General features: G+C 42.5%; 1 protein-coding gene across 2 annotated transcripts in view; it reads right to left on the bottom strand.

Annotated features, from left to right (window-relative positions):
* THEMIS2 (thymocyte selection associated family member 2) overlaps positions 1 to 15,663 on the bottom strand; it is a 465,016-nt gene that overhangs the window by 47,861 nt on the left and 401,492 nt on the right. For both annotated transcript variants that reach the window (XR_011279631.1, XM_069623060.1), the window contains one exon: positions 854 to 947. Coding sequence is in view for 1 of the 2 variants with exons in the window: in XM_069623060.1 (XP_069479161.1) it covers positions 856 to 947 (92 nt within the window). In the remaining variant the exon portion in view is untranslated. The remainder of the gene's footprint in view (positions 1 to 853; positions 948 to 15,663) is intronic.

The raw sequence follows: 15,663 nt of genomic DNA, 5'->3' as shown, positions 1-15,663 counted from the left end.
ACAAAGCCTACATCATCCTGCCAGGTACACCAGCACATCGACATCCCTGGGACACTGCAGTTTGCTACAGACTGCAGACTGCAGATCAGGAGATAATTGAGGTCCCTGGACAGACAGAGCTTACACTAACTCCAGCCATCAGCTGTGGGCCCGTCCCAAATTTAAATCAACTAAGCAGAGAAATGGAAATGGAAAAGCCCTCACCCTAGCAGGATCTGCTAGACAGCCTCTCGCTCAGCATGTAAAGGACCAGAAGAAGAACAGGGGCCGCGTTTCTCGCTCAGCGCTTGTTTGGCTCTTGGTTTCCAGATGATCTAGATCTGAGCAAGTTCCCGGACATTTAGCTTGAGCCAGGCTTGAGCCCTCATTGGCTTGCTCACCTCAATCTTTTACAACGCCAGTGTCTGGTGGTATTTATTAAGCCCAACAGGAGATAACTCCAGTGGAGTGGCATATAAGCATTACATCTCCACCTGCCACCAAACCTAAAATACAGAACACCATGGGCAGATCACTCAATGCAGTGGACTCACTGTCAGCGATACCTGGAAGTGGGGGACCCCCTCACTCCACTTTCAAGTTGCGATCTCAGGGCCTACCTGGCACATATTGTGAAGTCACTTGGTATACTGACCTATTTCTTGCTCTCAGGCTAAAGTACAGTACTTCACTGGTGGTCGCAGAAAGCCTTTCTCTCCAAATAGGACCGTAACAGGCTGCCACTTCAGGTCTCACTCAAGAGGAAGACAGCTAGCACAACTCTGAATCCTGTATTGAGAAATGGCAATTTGGCCTCCCAAAGACCTGAGCCCTGGGAATGTTGTTGGATAACAGATTGAGGAAGAGTTCTTACCTTTAATAATGCAAAAGGGTCGCATTCATTTTCTGTATGGTGGATTGCAACACATCATCTATCTGTTCATAGTCATTCTCATGAGCAGCCGCATCTAGAATAAAATCCACATGTTGGTCATTGCTGGGCCACAAACTCAGAATACTCTCCCTCCGCCTCCCTTTTCATGCCGCGTGATTGATAACTTATAAATAACATTTGATTTTTTCCCTTACATATTTCTTCTAAAATCAAAAGCAAAGCAATCTAGGAATGCAAATAATCCCAAAGCTAGTATTAAAGACACTTTAAAGTTATGTTTGTACTTAGCTGCTCCAAATGCCTTGAAACTGAATCCAAGAATGGACCATTGGATCTCTGACATATGGTACTATCACTGGTTTGCAAAGCAGCCCTTTTTGTGCTGCCTCTGTTTACCCCCAAATCCCACCAGGTACATTTGTCTGTTGAATGTCTTATTCTTTCCCCCAATGCCCTCCAGGCGCACGTGTCCGTTGTCTCTCCTATTCTTGGCTAAGGATAGGATCATGCATTGAACTCAGGAAAGAGACTCTTCCTTCCCTGGTGAGCTAGAATACTTGTCACCTACTGCCCTTGCATACATCCACGTGAATCTGTCTGCTGATTACCAATCACCATTAACAGTAGCCTGTCCTTCCAGAAACACATAGCCAAGAAGGCCCAAATGGCCTGGCTCCAAATCTCATCCCTTTAAAAAATAGAACTTATCCCACCGCAGGACTTCCGGACCATAGTGCAGACTCCTCTGGCCTTTTACATCGATGGGGGAAATGACCTCCTCACAGGGCTCCCAGCTCCTCACTTGGCTCCTCTAAAAGCAGTCCACCACACTGCAGCACGTCCTATTCATGGTGCATGGAAATTTGACCGAATAACCCCAGTTCAACGTGAACTACATTTCCTTCCTCTCCAGGCCATGATACTGTTCAACAGCTGCATGTATCATCTATAAAGCAGTCACGAGTAGTAAATCAGCGTACTTGGTGACTAAGCTCCGCATATCTGGTGGCACACATGCTTTGTGCGGCAAATCGACCAACCGGCTTGAATCATAACTAGTCTGCAAAGAGAGGAACCGCAAACAATCCTTCTCTTGTCATGCACCCACCCTCTGGAACTCAGTCCTGGTATCAGCACGGAGTGCCACCACAATTTTCCAATTTCTCAAATCTCTAAAAACATGGCCTTTTCAAAAACACCTGACCAAGGACTACTCAAAATGGTCTGGCATACCAACGTACAGATCACAACTCACAGTACTGCGCTACTGTTAAAAAACGCCAGCCCAAATGATGGCTACCCACACTCTGGATAGTGCTCTTCTGCTCTTGTGCTATGTCTGTACTTTAAACACGAAAAAGTACACACACACCAAGCAACATGAAGCCCATAGTGGGCTAGCAAAAGGAAGAAGCTTGAAAATGAAATCAGGCATTCAAGCAAGGAGTGGAGACACAAATGCTGAGTACATGAGAGAAACACTGACCTGAATGTAGATGGGAAGAAAACAAGGCATATTCCCAAAAAGCAAGCAATGGGTTTGCCCATAGAAATGACATTCAACATTTTTGCCAAGTGAGAAAAGTATAGTGGATAATATGCAGTGCGCCTCCCCCTAGTTTTAAGGTATTTATTGAATAAGTATGGCCCGGTGGCCTTGCCCGGCATCAGAAACCAACACTTACTGAAATCCACTAGTTAGTCAGTAAGTAGAGTATCAGGTAAGTGTTTGTTGGGTTGCTTGCACCTACCTTTTAGCTTAAAGTAGACAGATCTACACGTAAGATTTCAATTGCATGAATATATTGGTTCTAAACCAAGAAGACGTTGTAATTGATAATATAATGATATAACAGATTATAAGTAGTTACAAGGTGTCACAATTTACAGATGGTTACAAGTGTCCAGTGTCATAAAATATAAAAAGTTTACAAAGTGCCAACATACTGCATTTGGAGGCACGTGCAATTCTTTCGCCCTTTCCCGGGATTTCTCAAGGCACATTTATAATATTGGTGTGAGTGTTGTACTGAGTTGAGTGTGCTTCAATTAGTACAAAGATCAGTTGGTACTGTCCTTCCTAATTGCAACACAAGTACATTTGTCCAAACTTTCTCAAGGTTTCATCTTTTGTCATATATGCATATAAGTTAGCATACATGGTTGTACATTCTCTTTTGAGCAACTACATTTTCAAGATTTGAGAACAGTAAATCTGTTAGTAGCAGAGGACAAGGTGTAAAGAGGAGGGAAAAGGAGGTATAGGTAGAGATAGGTTATTTTAGTCATGTTTGGCAGGTCCATTGTTAGGTCATGTGGTATTACAAATTGCTAAAAATGCTGGTTAGGTCCTACCTATGGTTTTCAGGTTGAGGACTGAAGTTACTGTTGTCATTAACAGTGTCCACTTGAAGGGTTATAAATCCTATGTTCCTTATGGTGCTTCTTAATAGGGTTGCATCAAAATCCCATTGATATGGAATAAAACATGAAATCTAAAGGGATTGTAAAGCCAAAATCATTCTAGATTTTTATCATTCTAGATCATTTTGCAGTATGACAGTCTATTTGATTTTCTCTAATAGCGTGATTATATGCTAGTGCTAAGGGATTTACTTAGAAGTTAGACTAACTAAAGTAAGCGCTGTATTGAGAAATTGTCAAGGATTCCAATTGTAACAAATTAACCACACACTCTATATGTGCATTCGCCAGAATCGTTTTAGGTGTAGCTGTCCAACATCCCCAGGGTTAACAACCATCCATCATTTAGTTACATTGTTAATTGGTTGTAGCTTACCGTAAATGTGTGGTATTATACTTCCTGAGGTCACCCTCATGTAGTTACTTTAACAGTGTCAATCTTGGGCATGGGTCTGTAACAAAGCGGGCACTATATTAATATTAATTGCGTGGTGCGCTTTAGTTAGAGACTATTTTAAAATACAATAGCATTTATCCTTGTGGTACCATTGCCAATTCCATTAAATTAGTTATTTAAATTTTAGGTTCATCTATTCAATATGTCAAGTATCGGCATTCCAACAAGAAACTGTATCGGAATTTTGACAAAATATACTTATTGGGGTAACTTAGTGAATGACTCTTAAATCTTACAGTTGGTATCATCCACAACTAGTGGAACAATAAAAAGGGTTTAGATTTGTGAGCTAACATTTATACTTGTGCTGTCTTATCTTGTAAGTGGAAAAGGTAACTTTGTCGGTCTGGTATTCTTTCAGGATGGCGCTCTCTAAGTCATTCTGCATTGAAGCTCTATCGTGGTATTTGTTGATTTCTCTGATTGAGAGTCGTTCTAGCTTCATGAATTTATCTCATAGTGTTTCATCATTAGTTTGTCTGTTTCTAAATGCATTGGCTGTCCTGCCTCTAGCAGTAAATTGGGGTCTAGTATCCTCATCTATATTAATGCGATACGATCACTGTCTTGTTTGGTCTAGGGTGGCTGCACGTCTATCTGGAGTGTAAAGCGAGAAAAGGACAGTGGATAATATGCAGTGTGCCTCCCCCTAGTTTGTAAGGCATTTATTGAATAAGTATGGCCCGGTGGCCTTGCCTGGCAGCAGAACCCACCTTGATCTAAACATCTATGTAAAGGATGAGAACCTCCACACTAGAACATTTTGCATGACAACAGATGTTAACACCACCCTACACACAGACAGCTGTCACCTGAAATCCACTATCAGAAACATACCGATAGGGGAATTCACAAGGGCTAGAAGGAATTGCAGTAAAGATGATACATTTACCACAGAGTGTAACATTATAGAAGAGAGATTCCTGTCTCGAGGGTACCCAAAGGAATGCATCTAATGAGATTGGACCCAGACATTAGGGACTGCATCTCAGAGAAAACAATGATTACTTACACTAAAGCCGGGTCACTGAGAAGTAAACTAAGCCCTATCTTTATGGAAACTACCAAACCCAAGATGCAGTCCAGTATACTAACTGGAACTATTATCAAGGGCTTCTTTAAATGTGGAAACTGTATTATGTGAAGATACACTCTAAACAACATGTACACTTACAATGTGACCAATGGATAGAGTGTCAAATTCCAGTAATGTATTAAGTGTAGAACGTCATATGTGATTGACATTATTATATGCCTATGTAACAGAATATATGTGGGGAGTACAATCCGGGAACTCCAAGTAAGGATTAGGGAACACTTGAGAAACCTAACAGCACCAGAATGCAAATCAGCACTAGCAGAACACTGGCAGAAGGAGCATGCTTAAGACAAGAAAGAAGACATCAAGTTCTTCGGGGTGAAACAAAACAAACTAGATGCAAAACTGGGAAACTGAGAAAGAACTCTACGACAACAAGAAGCTAAAGTAATCTGCAATCTAAGAACAATATCAGAAGGCCTCAACACTGATAATGAGATGCACTATTTCTTGTACTGACCACAACAAAATGCAACTAATAAGATAACCCTAACTTGCCCCCATCTCCTGACAAACCCCACACATACCAGGACATGACCACAAGATATACATCTGTTGTGGACCTCAAGACACACACCCCTTAAGGATGATATTCCTTCAACCACAATCCAAGGGGATGATTGGACAGGAATACCTATCACAATCTAATGAGATTCATACTTAGGTCTGACCATGTGACAACCTCTCTGGACTAGAGTTTGACTAAAAGACACATTAACTACACAGTGTTAGGAAAGATTTCCAGTAGGTGCAATTTCCCCTCCATTTGTGAACCCCATCAAACTTTTTGCTTTTGTTTGGCTTACCTAACCTGACTTTTTCCAGTGGAGCACAGCCTTCAGCTGCACTCCTTTGGGATTTTGCTCACTTGTTATGGGGAAACTGACACGCCCTTCAGCTGTCAGTACTGAGAAACTCTATTTCCCTTAGTCTTCGACTATGTTGCCATTTCTTGGTAACTTTTTACCTATATGCCAAGTACCGTACAGTGCTGCGCATAGGGGTCCTTTTGTTTTATGGCCCTAGCCACCCTGTAAGAATTATTTGGTGTTTGTACAAGTGTGCCTAGGACGATCTGGTGACAGCAGTTTACTCTCAAAGTATTTTTACTACATTTTTATGGACCATACCTCGTTTACTGCGTTTGGCCCAAGACTGTGGCCAGTGCCGAAAATGGCCGTGCCACAAAGTCTTTTGTTCTGTCCTTTGGCCATGTTGTCCCTTTGCCTTCCACCAGCTCGAGAGGCCTGGGTATTCCTTATTTGGGAATGCAGCCTCCCACAAAAAACATATCTTTTTTGCGGGCTCCTGCATGTCACTTGTGCTAGTGCCCAGGAAGAGAGTTGGGACTGTCTGGTCCCAATCCACACTACTGGTGCCAATATGTCTGGTAGCCATGAATGATTGGAACCACTGTGGGCCACGATTGGCCCACGTCTGGCGTGCATGCAAAAGAGCAGATCTTCTGAGATTTGAGCGTAAACCGAATCTTGGATAAGAGAAAGGGCTCTGCATCCATTCCAGGTCAATCTACTGAGGTTCACACCGAACCTCATAAGGAGCGAAGTATCCTTAACAAGAAAGCAGACTCGAGCAACCGCCAGTGACATGCTTGGAAAGTTTGGCAGCCTGACCCCTCTGTGGCCCATCGGCCCTCTGTTTTTCTATCAAACCAAGAAGGCCTGCAAGGGTGCTTCGCCCCTTTGGTATAATGGGAACAACTACTCTCGGAAACCCCTACTTACCCACGGAAAGAGCCTCTTCGAAAGTGTTCCTGGGCCACCCAGTGAACTGACCAGCTCGAACACAGGGTGTTGCACAGGAACATTACCATCTCAAGTTGAGACTCAATACTTTGGGACTCGCTAGCTTGTGGTCCTGGGCCCTCTCCCACCAAAATTGTCCTAGATCCTCTCTGTCATGATTTATGAGAGTGCACCATGGCGCAAGCATTTGCGGTCCTTGTGTAACCCTGCTGTGGTGACCATCGTGTATAGGCGCATTATAAATGCCATATCATATCATATCACATCGCTAAAAGTGCCTGCAGTTCTTACCTACCATGTCCTGATATGTGCTGCACCAGAACTATCATTCTCCTTTCTTCGAGAGCTGAGTGAAGGCTACAGTGCCGCCACGGATGATTGTCCCGTTCCGCAGCCACTGAGAAACGTAGCGTCCTGAAACTGCAGGGTTAACATCTATGAGCGAATTAGACTAGACTGCCAAAGGTTGGTCCAGACTGTGTGGAGGGTCAGTGAGTACTTGCATCACATACCAATGAACCCCTGGCACAGCCATCCCTTTTTACACATGAGAATCAATTAATAGATCCTCACTTTGGCTGGGATAGCCTGCGCCCCCCAGCTATTCCCCAACTCCGAAAGTCACTCTATGCGTAAGGGTAGATCCTCCTCTAGGAATAGGAATTTATTCTTCATTGCCTCAAGCCCTTTCCTGAGCAGCTACAGCCCCCTGAAGAGAACCTGCTTTTCGTTTTATGCACAACCACGCATTGTTAATGCGCAACTGTACCTTGATCACTAGGCTCTTCACATCGTACAGCTGGACTACATAAGTTAGGGATTGTTGATGAAAGACTGCCTAAACTGATATATGTGCCAAACTAACCCCTTTCTGTTACAGGATGTGGTTATTTTCTCCCCCCAACATCAGCCTTAGGCTAATCACATTATTGTATATATGTTACCTAGTGAATAAGCGTGTGTGGTAATTGTTTTCTTGATAACTGTGGTTTAATTGTGTTTTGTTATAAAGGCCTGTAATGAATGATTTATTGATATACATCTGCCTAAGAGTTATCTGTGGAGTTTTACTGTGTGTGCTCATTGTGGGCTTCTGATCACTCTCACCACACCTGGGACTTAGTCTTGACCACCTGCCAAGCTACCGTAGATTGGTGTGGTTCGTCCAGAAGGTTCCCCTGTTCCACTAAACTAGGGTGGCCCCCTAAACTTCTGCCCAACAGGTCAGAGTTTAGAAATCCATCTTAACACACAGTACCACATAGCATACTGAACTGGACAGGGAACATGATAAATCACTTGAGGGTTCTAAAACTGAAGACTATGGTAACCTATGAGATGTAACCAACTGACACCAACAACATAGACCAGCAACTGAATTTGATAAATAATGAATTACTTTGTATGCATAAGACTATCTGAACCTCTGATTGTGTACAATCATGGATATTACAAGTTGAACCAGACTTAGACAACTTGATATCTGTGCTAATCAAGTAGAGGTTTGGGCTGAACAATCTTCTGTATCGTTAACCAGCATAATAATTGGTATTAATGAGACTCAAGTGCCAACAGTAGCTTTACAATAAATAAATGTGCTTACTTAATGAACAACTGGACCATTTAAACCGCAAACTAGACTCAGCCCATCCTCTGAATAAGCCAATGCTTATAATTTTCCATATACCTAGCCACTAGGATATGCCATGGAACTAACGGGCCTAATTGGACTAACCCAACTCATTAAACTCAAAGGAATTGAACACTTTACGACATACCAGTAATGTGAGGTCTTAAAACCTGAACTACATGGATACTTACTATATGGACTCACTTGTATTCATTGCAACCTTTTGAAAATAGAGAGCCTCATTCACTATAGTTCACCCCCACACCCAAAACTTCTCTGCGATTATCATTCGCAATTGCAGCAATCCAAAGGTGCCAGCTTTTCGCAGATGGCGTCAGCACATTGTAACTGGTGACGTCATCACGCACAGGGCCCAATAAAGGCCACTTTCAGGATGGCGGCATACCAGCAACAAGCGGTACGCCGCCATCTGAAAGAACCAGACTGACAAATCTACCTGTTTCACTTACAAGGTAAGACCGCTCAAGGATAAATGTTGGCTCACACAGGATCTAAACCCTTTTTATTGTTCCACTAGTTGTGTATGATACCAACTGTAAGATTTAAGTTGCCCCAATAAGTATATTTTGATACAATTTCTTCTAGGAATGCCCATACTTCCCATATTGAATAGATTAACCTAAAATCGAAAATAATTAATTTAATGGACTTGGCAATGGTACCACAAGGATAGATGTTATTGTATTTAAAAATAGTCACTAACTGAAGTACACCACACATGTAATATTAATACAGCGCCCACTTCATTACAGACCCATGCCCAAGAGGGCCACTGATAAAGAAAACTACATGAGCATGACCTCGGGAAGTATGATACTACAAATTTAAGGTAAGCTATAACCAATTAACAATGCAACTAAATGATAGATGGTTGTTAACCCTGGGGATGTTCGGCAGCTACACCTAAAACGATTCTGGCAAATGCACATATAGAGTGTATGGTTAATTTGTTACAAGTGAATCCTTGACAATTTCTAAATACAGCACTTACTTAAGTTAATTTAACCTCTAAGTATACCATGTAGTACTAGCATATAATCACGCTTTTGTGAAAATCAAATAGACTGCCCAACTGCAGTATAACCTAGAATGACATTGGCTTTACAATCCCTTTAGATTTCATGCTTTATTCCATATCATGGGATTCTGACACAACTCTATTAAGAAGCACCATAAACAACAAACCCTTGAAGTAGACACTGGTAATGACAATAGTAACTTCAATCCTCAACCTGAAAACCATAGGTAAGACCTAACCAGCATTTATAGCAGTTTGTAATACCACATGAGCTAACAATTGACCTACCAAACATGACTAAGATAACCTAACTCTACCTCTCCTTCCTTTCCCCTCATCTTTCCACCTTGTCCGCTGCTACTAACAGATTTACTTTTCTCAAATCTTGAAAATGTAGTTGCTCAAAAGAGAATGTAGAACTATGTATGCTAACCTATATGCATGTATGACAACAGATGAAACCTTGAGAAAGTTTGGACAAATGTACTTGTGTTGCAATTAGGAAGGACAGTACCAATTGAACATTGTACTAATTCAACCAAACTCAACTCAGTACAACACTCACACCAGTATTGTAATTGTGCCTTGAGAAATCCTGGGAAAGGGTGAAACAATTGCAAGCGAAAATGGAGTATGTTGGCACTTTGTAAACCATTTGCATTTTATGACACTGGACACTTGCAAGCATCTGTAAATTGTGACACCTTGTAACTACTTATAATCTGTGATCAATTGCAATGTGTTCTTTGTTTAGAACCAATACATTAATGCAATTGAAATATTATGTGTAGATCTCTCTACTTTAAGATAAAAGCTAGGCGCAAGCAACCCAACAGACACCTGGCACTTAACAGTTGTTCCAATCCTAAACAGGAGCAAGTGCAGAGACAAAGTGAGCATTTCATCTGCCTGTAGAAATGCCAGTCAGCACCTATGTCTATTGGTGGCCTAGTGTAAAAGCACAGCAACTCCTTGCATTTTTCTTTGCCACTTGGCCGATTCAGTGACTATCATGATGCTGATTTAAGCTTCCCATGAGAACAAGGGGGTGCATGTACAAGAGGCAATTGTCATCTTTAGAACTGGCAGATGAAGAACTCTACTTACTTTACCATGTCGCTTCTGTACTACATCAAATGTTTTCACAGCGAGAGGAGGGTCTGACTGCACTTGCCATGTGTACATGCCATACCACCACAAGTGAAGCTGATAGCTATTCTGCATTTATTTGCCACATGTCTTTTCAGAGGAGCAGAGGCATTGGTGTGGGAATATCTATGGCATTGCAGTCCTGGGTTTTGCATCAGGTAATTAAAGTAATTTTGTCATCTATCAGACATCACATATCTGTTCCTCATGATGCGGATGTGAATGTTAGAACTATGCAGGGATGCTATATTGCTGAGTTTTCAGGGACATGGTGCTTACGAAATCACTGGCCACTGAACTCCTATAACACTATATGCATGTATGACAACAGACCACAGGATGCAATGCCATTCAACAAACATTCAGATTGTGTGTGATCTCAACTGCATCATCTTGATTGTGAATGTGAATACCAACTATCCAATAAGCACTCATGAAAGTTTCACCTACCATTACTCTTCAATTTTCTGCAAATTGATGGTGGCGAGTATGTAACCACCTTATTCCTTGGTAAGTAAAACATGCACCCGTTCGACATAGACATGGACATCTGTCCGGTTCCATCCCACACCAATGACACAGAGCCTTATACCCGAACGATAAAAATAATCCAAGAAACCAAAAGATCACTGCACCAATTTGCAAGGGAAAACAAGGTTTATTACATGCAAAAAGGTCTGAGACTGCCACATAGAACCAAACTGACACGGAGCTCATCACACCCGAAGATGTATTCCTGTAAGTTGGGGACAAACAAGTCCTCCTGCATATCAGCTGCAATGTGCTGTTTCGAAAAATGTGCTGGATAATGCAGTTGCTCAATAGCAACCACAAGCAATCCCCATAGCATTACTACCTTACCTGTAACGTATTGTCTCCATATATATCAAATCAGTGGGAGACTGTGGTGAGCACTCCCTTTTAACCCACAGCTCTTTCTCTTCTTGGGGTTGAATGAAATGTACTGCATTGTATGGAAATGCTACATGCAATTGCTGATTTGCTACCTCAGGATATGCAGTGACATCTGGGTCCTGCAAATACGCTGCTTCTTTGGCTGGCCTTTTCTGCTGCATCATTGCCAAGTGAAACAGGGTCTGTATTTTGGGTGTGGGCGGTGCATTTAACCACTGCTATTAGTGTGGGGCGGGACAAAGTGCAAATTAATCTCGCTAACAAAGTTGCATGCTGCACAGGTGTGCCATCCGACTTTCGGAATCCCCTCCTTTTCCATCTCGTCAACCCTGAATGTATGGTGGTATTCACGTACGAAGAGCCAGAATATATGGTCATTAAGCATCCTTGGGATGATTCCAGTACATCAATCAATGCAATCAGTTCTGATGCCTGGGACGAATAGTGTGTTGGCAACCTCTTTTTAACTACAACCTCAAATTACCTATCTTCAAGGCACACCACTGCTGCACCTGTGTGTCTCTGGACAGTCTCCCGATCAATCGTCCATGACCCATCAATGAAGTGGACCTCCCCTTCTTCAAGTGCATCCTCCCTTGCTCGTATTAAATCCTCTAATGTAACACAATATTGCACTTTATGCAGAGTCTCTTTGGGTGGTCAGGGTGGATTTAGATCGCTCAAAAATTTTAAACACTGCATGCTCTACATATAATGTCACTGAGCAACCCAGTTATTGTTGAGGATTTTCAATGGCAAATTATGTAGCGACCAGAGCCTGTTGACAAGGAAATTGACCCTGCATCACTGAATTTAATATAGCACTGTAATATGCTAGGCCCTTGGTGTCCCATGGATGTGTGTTGAGCCAATACTGCAATCATGACCTGACCATTAGAATGCGAAAACAAATACAATTATTTGGTGTAATCTAAGGTTTCCTGTACTGGTGCATTTCCTATGGCATTTTTGAGCTCCTGGAAACATACCATCTTTGTTGTTCTGGGTGTTAATCTTAGCAGTGCACGGTGGTGGCGCAAGTTATGGTTGCTTACTTTACCATAACTGTCGAATTTCTGGGGGTTTTCGGTTTTACTTGTAACAATAACATCCCTTTAACAAAGTTTTTTCACTGAATTTGATAGGTTTGTATTAGTGCAATTTAACCATAATGCCCCTTTAACAGTTTTTGTCACTGAATTTCATGGGTTTTTACCAGGATACCCTTAATTTTCTGCATGCCGCTTACATCATACTGACCGCCCTACCTCCAACAAGATAGCCACAGAGTCCGTGGACCGCACGTAAGTCTGCAGTCTTTGGACAGCAATCACAATGCCCAAAAGCACAGATGGTTACCTTACATTGTTGTTGTATCCTGCAACGGGCAAAGACATGTACATGAAACAATAAGAGATATATGTAGCACATCCAAAAAGAAATATGCATAGAAATTCTGTTCTTGAGAAACCAGAAGTATGTTTTCATAGTTTGCACAACATAATAGAATGCACCAAGCACAAAGCTTAACTGTACATCTAACAGTATTGCCTCGGTGGAACATTGCTTACACACTGACAAGCAGCTAGCAGTTATTCCAGAAGAAACCCTTAGAAAAATAATAAGTACACTATATTTCTTTCTGTACCATTACAATTTATTATGTGTGCTTAAGGTGTAACAAATAGCAGCATTGTTTTCTTTCAACAGAAATGGCAAGCACACTGGAATGGCTGGAGCAACATTTCCCCTGTGACGAAATGAGTGAAGAAAACAACTCCAATTGTACAGAATACATTTTTTAAAGCAGAAAAAGTGATGTCATTTGTTGAGATGTCACTAAAACATGGTTTTCTTTTTAACAGTACGTAGTGGGAATGAAGAAAGTTGGCCCGAATTACAATTAAATGAACCTGAAGATGGCCAAAGACAGCCCCTAACTGCAAATGCATAAAATGAACTGATAAACTTATCTGCAAAAATGTATGAACTAAATAATAATTGTATACAGTTTATGACGTTTGTTAAAACTCATGTGAAAGAAAATATCACTGCCCGAATTGTACCTGTGCCCATTGACCCTGTCCCAACCAATCATCCCCACCAAATTCCCTAAATGAAAGACGTTATGTTGTAACCTCAATCCCTTCCTCCCCTCATGAACAGTGCATAGAAAACCCCAATTCTCCCATATATGTTTCCGATTCTGATTCCCCATCTCTTTCCTAATTGATTGTATGTTTTTGTTTTCAATAAATATGTGTGTGTGTGTGTGTACTGTTGCTGTGTTTCTTTTTTTAAAAGCACAATGGATGTGCCACCGGACATCACGCCTGTACGCCCATGTCCACTCGATGTGTTGCACTTTTAATTAGTTCGGGGACACCAGCCCTGTCCTAGGGACCTTAACATGCATGAACACCGCATCTCGCTGTGCCCCCGGACACTGCGTCTGTCCGGACATGTCTGCATGCACTTGTTGCACTTTTAATTAGTTCAGGGACTCCACCCAGGTCCTATGGACACTAGAACGCATGCGCACCTGATCTCAATGTGCCCCCACACACTGCGCCTGTCCGGATATGTCTGCTCGCACATGTCACACTTTTAATTAGTTCAGGGACTCCAGCCCTGTCCTATGGACAGTAGCACGCATGCGCACCTGATCTCATTGTGCCCCCGGACACCTCACCTATCCGGACATGTCCACTTGCATGAATCACACTTTTAATTAGTTGGGGGACTCCACCCCTGTCCTACGGACACTAGCATGCATGCGCACACTGTCTACTGCGTAATAGGTGTCCACGGCCATCCGGTGATGTCATCATGTGCCTGCACCCCTGCTGTGCGTCGGAAGTTTCAGTGGACAGTGTCCGTATCCCAGACATTTAAAAACTGTATTTTTGGCCAAATCAGGGTGTTTGAAGCTGAAACGGTACCCTTGCAGAGCTCCTAGACCGTGTCTTAGTTGATCTGGCAACTTTTTATAACTTTTTAAGCCCTATCTATGGACAGTCGCACCATCCATGGACAGCCTCTCTAAAGATACCCATCCACTTCTGCTCCTCATTGTTTTTCTGGCTGTCCTGGAGAGAGCACCTGCTGCTGGTTTTGCTGTTATCTATCTGTGCTTCTGAGCTTCTTGGAGACAATGGAGTCCATGGCCACTGCAGCTGCCCCAACACCACCACCACCTTCTGGAGGGCCTGGAGAGGGGAACAGGCATGGTGATACAGAAGTGGATGAAGAGGAAGATGAGGATGAGGTACTGGAAGTCCCTCTCTCCAGCTCCTGATGTGAATCGTGGATGAGGCAGCTTTTTGCCACCATTGAGTGTGTACCTAAGGCTCGGGCGGACAAGGTTCAAAGCATTAAGTGCAAGGTTGGGCCACCTGCATGCGCGCCACCTCTGATCAAACCACAAGGGAACAATGCAAAAGGTTGTACCTCTCAAAGGGACGAGTAGGCTGATGCCCACTACCTCACCTTCATCATCCACTCCTGCCACCACAAGTGACACTTCTGTGGGGAATACGATCCCTGTGGAAGCTTCACAGGCCATCCACAACACAGTCGACCCCTATCTTTCGAGGGTGACAGTGCTGTGCATATACTTTGACACACCGCTCTGTAGGGGCAGTTTCGGAGTGCTTTCAAGGCTGCGGTCAACGAGCATGAGAAACACTGTCCCCTACCTGATTAAGGCCCACCCAACATCTTCCTCTCTCCACCTGCCACTTTGTCCCTGAGGTTGGTGCCCCTTAACTCCCTTCCCTCCCCTCCCCTCTCTTGTCTCTCCTACGAAAAAAAGCATTTTTTTAAAAAAACACAACAAATCCAACAAAAAGGTTCTTTTCAGAGCCACCTTTCACAGTGCAAAAATAGAAGTACCAAAAAATGTTACAGGCCCCTACGCAGCCTGCAGAAGTCCACAGACAGCGCAGTAGTACGCGACCATATATAAAATGTGGGTGGTGATGGCATCAAAAACATTGAACTATTTTGTATGGGAAAGTGCTGGCTCTGAAAATAACCTTTTTTTTAGTATTTTTAGTTTTTAAAAGTTTTAAAGTAAACTAAGCATTATTCTACTAAAATAAACATTTACTTTCAACTTGCAAAACAGTAGGTATTTTGTTTTCGCCATGCTTCCATGCATTATTTTTCCACCTACTGGAAAATGCTTTCTATATTTACAAAAAGTGCGTCAAAGCATTTTTAATGTTTTGCAGAAAAAACAGATTACTGGCATCAGTAAGATGTACTCCATCTCTGCAGAAAATATTGGCAATATCACATTTAATATT

Source organism: Ambystoma mexicanum, chromosome 11, assembly GCF_040938575.1.
Source record: "Ambystoma mexicanum isolate Mex_15411 chromosome 11, UKY_AmexF1_1, whole genome shotgun sequence".
Taxonomy (NCBI): Eukaryota; Metazoa; Chordata; class Amphibia; order Caudata; family Ambystomatidae; genus Ambystoma; species Ambystoma mexicanum.
The sequence above is the reverse complement of the archived record's forward strand: the minus strand, read 5'-3'. Positions and strand labels throughout refer to the sequence as shown.